This window comes from Cibotium barometz, chromosome 28 (assembly GCF_041138505.1).
Source record: "Cibotium barometz isolate CiBa-2024 chromosome 28, ASM4113850v1, whole genome shotgun sequence".
Classification (NCBI taxonomy): domain Eukaryota; kingdom Viridiplantae; phylum Streptophyta; class Polypodiopsida; order Cyatheales; family Cibotiaceae; genus Cibotium; species Cibotium barometz.
The window spans coordinates 51,122,902-51,133,305 of record NC_141073.1 but is presented as its reverse complement, the minus strand read 5'-3'; the positions used below and the strand labels follow the sequence as shown (position 1 = coordinate 51,133,305).

General features: G+C 45.2%; 1 protein-coding gene and 1 pseudogene across 1 annotated transcript; both read left to right on the top strand.

The window, feature by feature from the left end:
* The first annotated feature begins 6,375 nt into the window (after nt 1-6,375).
* LOC147622902 (calcium-dependent protein kinase 20-like) lies at nt 6,376-7,792 on the top strand (annotated as a pseudogene).
* A 940-nt stretch (nt 7,793-8,732) lies between these two features.
* On the top strand, nt 8,733-10,099 carry LOC147622901 (serine/threonine-protein kinase PEPKR2-like). The gene is made up of 2 exons (XM_086822636.1): nt 8,733-8,749; nt 8,802-10,099. Exons 1-2 carry the CDS (start codon nt 8,733-8,735, stop codon nt 9,475-9,477), a joined length of 693 nt encoding a protein of 230 aa, XP_086678762.1. The 3' UTR covers nt 9,478-10,099.
* The last annotated feature ends 305 nt before the right edge of the window (nt 10,100-10,404 follow it).

Below are 10,404 nucleotides of genomic sequence, written 5' to 3'. Positions count from 1 at the left end.
ACCCATGGGACTGGATGGGGTTAGGCTAGACTGATGGATCTGTAAAATAAGACTCAATTTTTGTTGTAGTACGCTAGATGACGTAAATCTCGGATAGTAATTGTTCTATGGAAAAAGGAATCAACGACTGTGCCTCTCGATGGTGGGGAAAAAAGCATTGATCTCTATGATCCAAGTGCAAGTTTCTTCCTTGATCTGACCAAGTGACTTTAGGTTCGGTCAGTAATGACCTTGACTACGTTAGAGTAAAAATATCCTGGATGAATCGCGCGTGCTTTCCGGGCAAGGGAAGTTTTTCCGGGTTCGATTTTGGAAGAACCGAGGGATTAGTCTCCTGTCCGGATATCCGTGGGAAAGGCCCCGAGTGAGAGGACCCTGCACCGCGCAAGGAGTGCTACTTTCGCTCTGCCTAGCAACCCCGAATCCGTTGCACGGAGGAGGCAGGGATCTTTCATGTATACTGATAGAGAGCCAATACATAACTTTTCTGGATCCTTGGTTCCAATCCTTGAACTCTTTCACATTTGTAGGAGTCGGATTAATCTCCGGTATCTCTGGTGCCTCTTCATGCTCACCTTCTATGTAGTCCCAGTAACCCTTTCCCATCAGGAAATTTGTCAACTTGAACCTCCAAGCATGGAAATTGTTCTTGTCAAGCTTCTTAGCAACAATCTGGTTTATGCCATCATTTGACATCTTGCCAGACACACAAATTTACCAGAAATAGCACTCTAGTTTGTCCTGCACAAACTGTTGTATTTTTTGTAGCGGTACTGTACTACACTCAAATGTCACAACCAGTGGCCTCAATGTGCACACCCAATGGCAACTGTTTGATCTCCTTGCAGCACACACAATGTTTGCACAACCAATCTGTCTTCCTGCAGTTCTTAAAACAGAGTTTTGCATAGAGTCGATGACTTATCCGCAGTGCTCGAAATCGCCTGCTTTCCAAAAAACGGAGGTCCTAACGCGCCTGAAACGCGTTTTTGGCCTGAAAAATTTCATCCAATAGGACAATATAGTTGCCCTATAGCTTTACTCCCGTGAAGAAAGCAACTCAATCAGAGATCATTTGCCGATGCCTCCCGTAGAGCTCCCGACAAGGGTGTAGTCGCCAACACAAATAGGGAAGAGTAGATGAAGCTCTTACCCTTGTACTGCTTCGTGTGCTTCTCTTGCTTGCAGCTCAGCCCTTAGCATGAACCAGGCTCTGATACCATGAAAAGATGCAGGGGAGAAGAGAGCTTGAGCTCTTGCAAGCACACACACACTCACAAAACCCTAAAAGAGAACACACAAGGTGAGAGGCTGAAAATCTTCTTCTTCTTCACACAACACTCAACACACCATATACAAAGATAAGAGTACACACAATATGAAAAGGTACTCAACCAAATACATACTAGGGTTCTCTATAGTGTGAACCCAACTAAATGAGCTACCGCTATAACTATGCTAGTCTCTAGAATGGCTGTCACACAGCCTATCATCCCACTGGCCGCATATCACCCATGATCTCACCAACCATGCCACTGGTGTAAGTGTGGGGCCTATCTCCCAGGCGGGTCATCAGTGTGTCCACCGCCTCACTAGATGAGCTCGATATCTCAACAGACAACAGCAGCCAGAGCCGCCACAATAGCTGATGTAGTGGAAGAAGAAAGAGGATAGATTTATGCCGCCATTGAACATCAAGGGAAGAATCGTCAGTTCTCAGTCCTTCAAACTCTAGCAGAGCACAAGGGTAAGAACTTTAAGTTTTTGATTGATTTAGGCAGTACACATTCTTTTATTTCCCCAGGATGTTTGCGTAAGTTAGTCCTAGATTAGAAAGAGGGAAACCTATGGCAAGTAGAATTGGCCAGTGGGAAGATTCTTTTCACACACCATGAGACACACCGTATTCAGTTTAATCTAGATGGGAATGTAGCAGACTGCCAGTTCATAGTCTTACCTTTGGGAATTTATGACAAAATCCTTGGAATGGATTGGCTCCATAAGAATCAGGCTGACATTCACTGTCACAATGGAACCATCTCTTTCCTCGACCTTCACGGGAATCAAGTTCAAGGAACTGGAATTTTCGAATCCCCAATTCTGCAACTAGTCAAAGCTTTTAAGTTGCTGAAAGGACAGCAAGTTATCTATGTCGTTAAAATGAATCCAGTAGATAGAAAATCTAAGACTAAGGAACCAGAGTGGCTAAGTGAGTATGCTGATGTGTTCTCAGAAGAGAAAACTGAGATGCCTCCAACTCGTGAAGTAGATCATGAGATAGAGCTAACCCCCGGAGCTCAGCCGATAGCCCAGCGTGCATATAAGATGCCAGTCCCAGAAGCTATAGAACTTAAGGAGCAGTTAAGATAATTGTTAGAGCAAGGATTCGTAAGACCCAGTGTTTCACCTTGGGATGCGCCTATTCACTTTCAGAAAAAGAAAGATGGAACGTTCAAACTTTGTATTAATTACAAAGGATTAAATCAGTTTGACAGTCAAAAATAAGTATCCTATTCCTAGGATTGATGAACTTTTGGATCGGTTAAGTGGAACCCAAATGTTCACACAGATAGATCTCAAATCTGGATATTACCAGATCAGAATTAAGGATCAAGATATCCCCAAGATAGCCATCAATACTCGATATGGGCATTATGAATTTATGGTCATGCCATTCGGATTAACAAATGCCCCAGCAACGTTTAATCACCTCATGTAGGACATTATCAGAGAATACTTGGATGAATTTGTTCTTGTCTTCTTCGATGACATCCTGGTATACTCTAAGAATACAGCAGATCATGAAGATCATGTGCGTAAATTCCTGGAGATCCTAAGGAAGAACCAACTCTTTGCAAAAAAGAGCAAGTGTACCTTCTCTCCTGCTGGCTGACCATGTTGAATACTTGGGATTTATAGTATCTAAGGATGGGATTTCTCCTGACCCTGGTGGTATCGAATCTTTATACTCAGGTATACTCAGATAGCATCCCCTTGACTAACCTTCTCAAGAAGAGTACCCTCTTTCATTGGACCGCTATGTGTAAGAGTGCTTTTGATAAGCTGAAGACAGCCTTAGTAACCAACCCCATTCTAAAATTGCCAGATTTTTCCATACCCTTTGAAGTAGTAAAAAATGCCAGTGGTTTTGCCGTAGGAGGTACACTTATGCAGGAAGGTCATGCAGTAGCCTATGAATCCAGAAAGCTCAGAACGCATGAGAGAAATTATGATGTCAATGACTTAGAGTTACTCTCAGTAGTTTATGCTCTAAAGTTGTGGAGACATTATCTCTTGGGACAGAGATTCATCTTGATGACAGATCATCAAAGTCTGAAGTGGATCTTCACTCAAAAGGATCTCAACATGCGTCAAAGAAGGTGGATGTAGACCTTGGAGGAATTTGATTTTGAGATTAAGTACAGGCTAGGGAAAGAAAATGTGGTAGGTAGATGCACTCAATAGGAAAGCCTCCTTGCTTGCAATAACATTGGTATCAAATCTGTTGATCAGTGAAGCAAGAGAGAAGATCATGTAGGACACATTTTTTGTCCCTATTGCTACCCTACTAATGTAGGAAAGCAAGACTCCTTAGGAAATGAGTCGAGTTGTTGGGTACAAATTGGACAAAGGATGCATGTATTACAGTAATCGGCTATGCATTCCCAATGATGAGAAAACGAAGGGAAAAATTCTGAGAAAAGCCCATGATAGCCTGATAACTGGACATCTAGGGTTCATAAAGACCGACATGTCTGTAAAGAAGAGCTTCTTCTGGCCAGGACTCAAAAAGGATGAGAGTATGGAGATTGAGGCTTTGCAATCTCAGCCTCTTTCTTAGGTAGAAGATAAGGTTGGACTTAAGTGAGTGCAAATGGCTTATAGACTGAGATTAATGCAATGTGAGTTGGAAGAGATGAATGCTAAGGAATAGGGAGAAAGAACTTGGCTCTGATACCATGTTAAAACTTGTGAATCCAAGCTCCCATGGAGATGGTGATTCTACGAAAGACTATACCAATTAACATGTGATTAGTGCTAAGATAAGCTAGGGTGGGTGATACCTAAGAACAATCATGAATGAATGAACTAGAATAATTAAGTTTTAGACTCAAGCACAATTAGGTTACAAGATAAAGAGGTGTACTCATAAAGTTTTAGAATGGTTACAAGATTAAGAGGTGTACTCATAAAGAGGCTTGAATGACCCCTTTTATATGAGGGAGGAATAAAGCTTTGATAGCTCATGTGGGATAACTTTGACTAGGTGACTTGGCACTTTAGCATCACTCCTTTCAACATACATATCCACAATGTATGTGGTGCTTAGCTTTATAAGGTGTCTCCAAAATCACACAATATTTAAATTTTGTATGTGTCTAATCCCTTTGTTATTAGGCTAAGCAAATGTTTACAACAATAACTGGTGCTTACATGTACATGTGTCTCATAAATCACACACATATTTTCATTTTGAGATATTTGTGAGATTCAAAGGCCATGTCTTGCTTTGTAAAGTGTGGTTCTCATCCTAAAAGCTTAGGCTTATAAGTAGTCTATTTATTATGAATTTTACGAGTTTCAACTTTTCACACAATCGAAATAAGCTTCCTAGATTCTTGCATTAGATTCATGTGCTTTTAAAGGTGATAAAAGAGCGAGATTTGTGCAGGTCATTGTAAGGATTTAGATTTGCCAAAGTGGGGTTTGCATGAGCTTCTGGTTCGCATGTTAATCGCCAAGGTGTTGTTATTTAAGCAATGTTATTAAACAAGAAAGTGTGAATACACATTAGGCTATACTCAAACACTTACAGATGGCTTGTCTAGGCACTTGATCACGGACAAGATGTGCTATTTTGCAAAGCATGTGGCTAATTAATGAAGCTTTGAAGTATTAGTTTTTTCTTCATCAAAGTAATGTGCGATTTTGCACATTTTCCCTTTTAACATTATCTTTCACATCCTTTTCACACGATCAACAACCTTAATATCTTAATGATTTTAGAACTACTTTCTCATATGTTTAGTCCACTTTGATTTATCCTAATTTCAATATAAGCTAGCCATTTTGGATTTCTAAGGATAATTTGGGACAAACTTTTCCCGCACATTGCCCCACGAAGGTTCACTTCAACCCTCCTTTGGCCTTGCTCAATGTAAACTTGGCAAAGAAGTTGAATAATAGGGGTGTGAGAAGACTGGCAGACTATTGGGATTGGGCCCTTGCAGGATGGATTGATCAAATAGCTGAGGAGTTTGGATTACAGACCAGAGAGAAACTATTGGTCAGCCAGATACAGGGAGAAATTCAGAAGGTCGGGGTATCAACATCGTTTGATGACTCTTGTTGGGTTAAAGATTGGACGTGGTTTAATGGAGTTAAACTGAATAAGGGCTCAGCAAAAGTCTTGTACACATAGGTAAGGAAATTAGATATAAACATTGATTATTGCAACAAAGCCTGGAAGGAAAACTGGAAGGCTGGCAAGAGATGGAAGCTTATTTGGGAGTCTAACCTACCTCTGTGGTTTCAGGTTTTCTTATGGAGAGTTTGCCTACTGGCCCTTCCAATTGGCGCCAAACTACTGCAAAGAAACTTTACCTTAGGATGCTACCCAAGGTGTAGATCTGATGTGGAGGATGGGAAACATATTTTCTGGGCTTGCCCTGCTATTAAAAGTTTTTGGTTTAGGCTGGGAGATGGGTGGCTAGGTCATTGGGAATTCTGGGATTCTGGGGGGACTGGGTGTTGGGAAGGGGGGTTGAGGAAGAGGAAGCAGCTAATTGGTTATTTAACATCATTAGATATGTATGCGTGTGGGAAATATGGACTTCTAGGAACACTTTAGTATTTCAAAGAGGGGGGGAATCTAGTTTGGATGCTATTGAGATAATGCATAAATGTGTGTAGATCTGTGTATTATGTTAACCAAATGAATGACATTAATATTCTTCAAGCCATTCAATCCATTTAGAATGGGATCATCAGATGTGCAAGGCTGATGATATTTGTGCATTCTAGGCTCCCCTAACACTTGGATGATTGCAGGTGGCTCCAGCAGATAATATGAAGATTAAACTTCCTAAATTTGGACCTAAAACCAAGAGATGGTACCTCAAGGGAAAGCATCCTATATACACTTTTGTGGAGAACCCAATAGGGACTAGACCATTGGTAAAAGTGTGGACACCCCCCAAGGGCTTCACTACTGACCTCATGAGATGATAGCTTCTATCTATCCTGGAGCCAATCCTCATTTGTTTGGGAGGATGAAAGGTTCATTTTGCTTTTGCTTTTGACGCTTTTAGTCAAAAAGCAAAATCAGAAGAAGAAATTCAGCAACATCGAGCAGCGTTTGGTTCAACAGAAGAAGGAGAAGAAATCAGAGAGCTTGCAGGTAGGAGAAGAAGAAGTTTATATGGCTAGCTCTTGTTGCTGCGTGCTGAAGAGGCAACTGGGTCTTGAGACGCTCCGCGAGCTCGGCAAAGGTGGACAGGGGCTAGTTCTTCTGTGTAGCGATCAGCCCCGCGGCATCCGTCTCGCTTGTAAGATTATCCCCTCTCATCATCGTACTCGCTCGCCGCAGCAATCAATCTCACAGCAGAGAATAGCTAGCAAAAGGAGGAAATTAGAGGCTCCGGGTTTCGCTGATGATCTGCAACATCAAGTCTCATCCAGGAAAAGAAAACTAAGTGCAGAGGAGCTATCCCAAGACGCGCAGCTTCGATGGGAACCGGAGGTCCTCCGTCACCTCAGCGGCATACCCGGCGTCCTACCCCTGGTTTCCACCGTCGAGGGCGATGACGGTTGCTTCCATCTCCTCACCCCCTTCTGCAACGCAGGTGACCTGCTTGGTAAGCTTGATTTTCATCCCCCGCAATTCAAGCTTGATGACCGCGAGAAGGCCGCTCCCATAGTGGCTCCCCTTTCTCGCACACTTGCCGCTTGCCACTCCCGTCGCATCATCCACAGGGACGTGAAACCGGGAAACATCCTCTTCCATCCAGTGGAGGAGGGCGCCGATCATGAGGATGTATTTCTAGCAGACTTCGGCTTGCCACCATCGCCCCCGGAGAGATGCTTCACGACCGAGTCGGAACCTCCAGGCTCCTGAGGTTATCCGGGGCAATTACGACCATCGCGCCGATGCTTGGAGTTTGGGTGTCGTCCTTCACCTGCTTCTTACCTCTACTTTGCCTTTTATTGATGGCCTCCCCCATCATGCCCCCGACTCTGCCATCCATCATGCCATCCTATGCAACAAGCTTGAACTCGACACTTGTGGCCTCTCCCCTTCAGCACAAGACCTTCTCAGGGGCATCCTCTGCAAAGACCCCGACTCCAGGCTTACCCTGGATGAGTTCTTGTCTCATCCATGGCTTCTCCTCAATACCGAGCCCATGATCGATGTCAACTTGAAGCATGGAGCTGTATCACAGTCAGTAACTGTTGATGACGCACATGACAGTGCTCCCAAGATTACTAGAAAAACAGGTGTGCGCAGGAGCAGGAAATGCTACCAGCAACATTGTGGTGACATGGCACACGCCATCGCTCGTCCTTATGTCCTCAGTGTTGTGGCTCCTCTGCCTTCTCGACCTGGATTACCAATACAGCCAGTCGTTGATGACGCAGATCATGGGGATGATGAGGATGCCAAGATCACGTCGAGAGTCTGCATCCCTATGGGCAGAAAATGCTATCAACAACATTGGCCTGCCATAGCTCATCCTGCCCGAGTTACTACAGCTCCTGGTTTTGTGTGCTAGATCAGAGCTCTTGGCTTCTAGCATGGTATGCTGCTCCATGAAGGCTCAAGATACTTTTCAAAGGGGCTTGCCTGTTCCATAGCGAACCTAACCCCCCCCCCCCCCCCCCCGCCCCCGGCCCCATGCAGCGGCCTGGGTGGGCCCCACATGGACCTGTACACTTTTTTGGAAAGTGTACAGACAAGAAATGTTCAGTACGTGTAGCATCACCTCAAAATAGAGGGAGAGGGCACTTCTACCTTGAATATGGCTGTGAGCAATCAGAACATAGTCTGGCTTTATGTTCTTGGCTTTTGCTGGAACATAGATGTGCTAGCCGGGATGATGAAACTTGATGTGGCTTCTTATGTGCCATGTATTCTATTGCTAGATGCCATGTACACGTGAACTCACAGTCACGACATGTACTTTAATTCTTAAGGAAACGTGTCCTGCTTGCTGGTCATGGTATGTGGTAAGAATGCAACCCCAAAGACAAGCTGATATAGAGGATGTGGAGGGTGGGGGAAGTACCCTCCAAATGGACCTCATAGCTCTGAGTGATGGTTTGCAGATTTTGAGCAAGTTTTCGCTCCTTTCAAGGCACTGCTGCCCTCCAGGCATGAGCTCCCACCCTCTTTCTGATTTGAGGCTTATGGTGTATTACCAATGGAATGTCATGGCCACATCACCACCATTATGCTACCATGTCAGTAGATGAGCCTCAAGGCCCACCCCCCGGGCCTGCACACTTTTTTGGAAAGTGTACAGACAAGAAATGTTCATTATGTGTAGCATCACCTCAAAATACAGGGAGAGGGCACTTCTACCTTGCATACAACGGCATCGATGTGTCAAACAGAACATAGTCTGGCCTTATGTTCTCGGCTTTTGCTGGAACATAGATGTGCTAGCCAGGATGATGAAACTTGACGTGGCTTCTCGTGTGCCATGTATTCTATTGCCAGATGCCATGAACACATGAACTCACAGTCATGGTATGTTCTTTAATTCTTAAGGAGACGTGTCCTGCTTTCTCCAACACCTCAGTGGCATACCCGGCGTCCTACCCCTGGTTTCCACCATTGAGGGCGATGACGGTTGCTTCCATCTCCTCACCCCCTTCTGCGACGCAGGAGACCTGCTTGGTAAGCTTGATTCTCATCCCCCGCAATTCAAGCTTGATGACCGCGAGGCATCTCCCATAGTGGCTAGCCTTGCTTGCACACTTGCCACTTGCCACTCCCGTGCCATCATCCACAGGGGCATGAAACCGGGAAACATCCTCTTGCATCGAGTGGAAGGCACCGATCATGAGGATGTATTTCTAGCAGACTTCGGCTTGGCTGCCACTATTGCCCCTGGAGAGATCCTTCATGATCAAATCGGAACCTCCCGCTACCAGGCTCCTGAGGTTATCTGGGGCAATTATGACCATCGCCCCCATGCTTGGAGTTTAGGCATCGTCCTTCACAGGCTTCTTACCTCTGCTTTGCCTTTTATTGATGGCCTCCCCTATGATGCCCCCGACTCTGCCATCCTATGCAACAAGTTCGAACTCGACACTTTTGGCCTCTCCCCTCAAGCACAAGACCTTCTCAGGGGCATCCTTTACAAAGACCTCGACTCCAGGCTTACCCTGGATGAGATTTTGTCTCATCCATGGCTTGTCCTCAACACGGAGCCCATGATCGATGCCAACCTGAAGCATGGAGCTGTATCATAGTCGGTAACTGTTGATGAAGCACATGACAGGGCTCCCAAGATTACTAGAAAATGGGTGTGCGCAGGAGCACCTTCTCAACCTGGATTACCAATACGGCCAGTTGTTGATGATGCAGATCGTGGGGATGATGAGGATACCAAGATCTCGTCGAGAGTCCGCATCCCTATGGGGAGAAAATGCTACCGACAACATAGGGATGCCATCGCTCATCCTGCCCGAATTACTACAACTCCTGGTTTTGTGTGCTAGATCAGGGCTCCTGGCTTCTAGCATGGTATGCTGCTCCGTGAAGGCTCAAGATCCTTTTCAGAGGGGCTCGCCTGTTGTGTAGCAACCCCTCCCCCCTTTGGGTGGGTCCCACATGGTCCTGCAAACTTTTTTGGAAAGTGTACAGACAAGGTATGTGTAGCATCGCCAATGAGGTGATAGCTCAAGTCGTGAAGGTTTTTGCCTAGGACCAAGGGGCCCAGGGTTCAAAAACCCCGTTGGTGCTTCCTCGGCAGCATCGCCTACGGGTGGATAACGAAGCGCCTGGAGGTGGTGGAAAATCAGTAACTACGGGAGGATCTTGAGTCTAAGGCCAGTTCCAAAGGAAAAAAAAAGGGGGTGTGTAGCATCACCTCAAAATAGAGGGAGAGGGCACTTCTACCTTGAATATGGCTGTGAGGCTGGTTGCGACGGCATCGATGTGCCAAACAGAACATAGTCCAGCCTTATGTTCTCGGCTTTTGCTGGAACATAGATGTGCTAGCCGGGATGATGAAACTTGATGTGGTGTGTCATGTGCCGTATACTATTGCCTGATGCCATGAACACGTGAACTCACAGGATAAAGGATTTCTCATCATTCATGGCAGGTTTGGGTAAGCATCTCCCACCTTGTTCTGCTCCCCAATGGATTCACTCACAATAAAGGGGGACGTCACC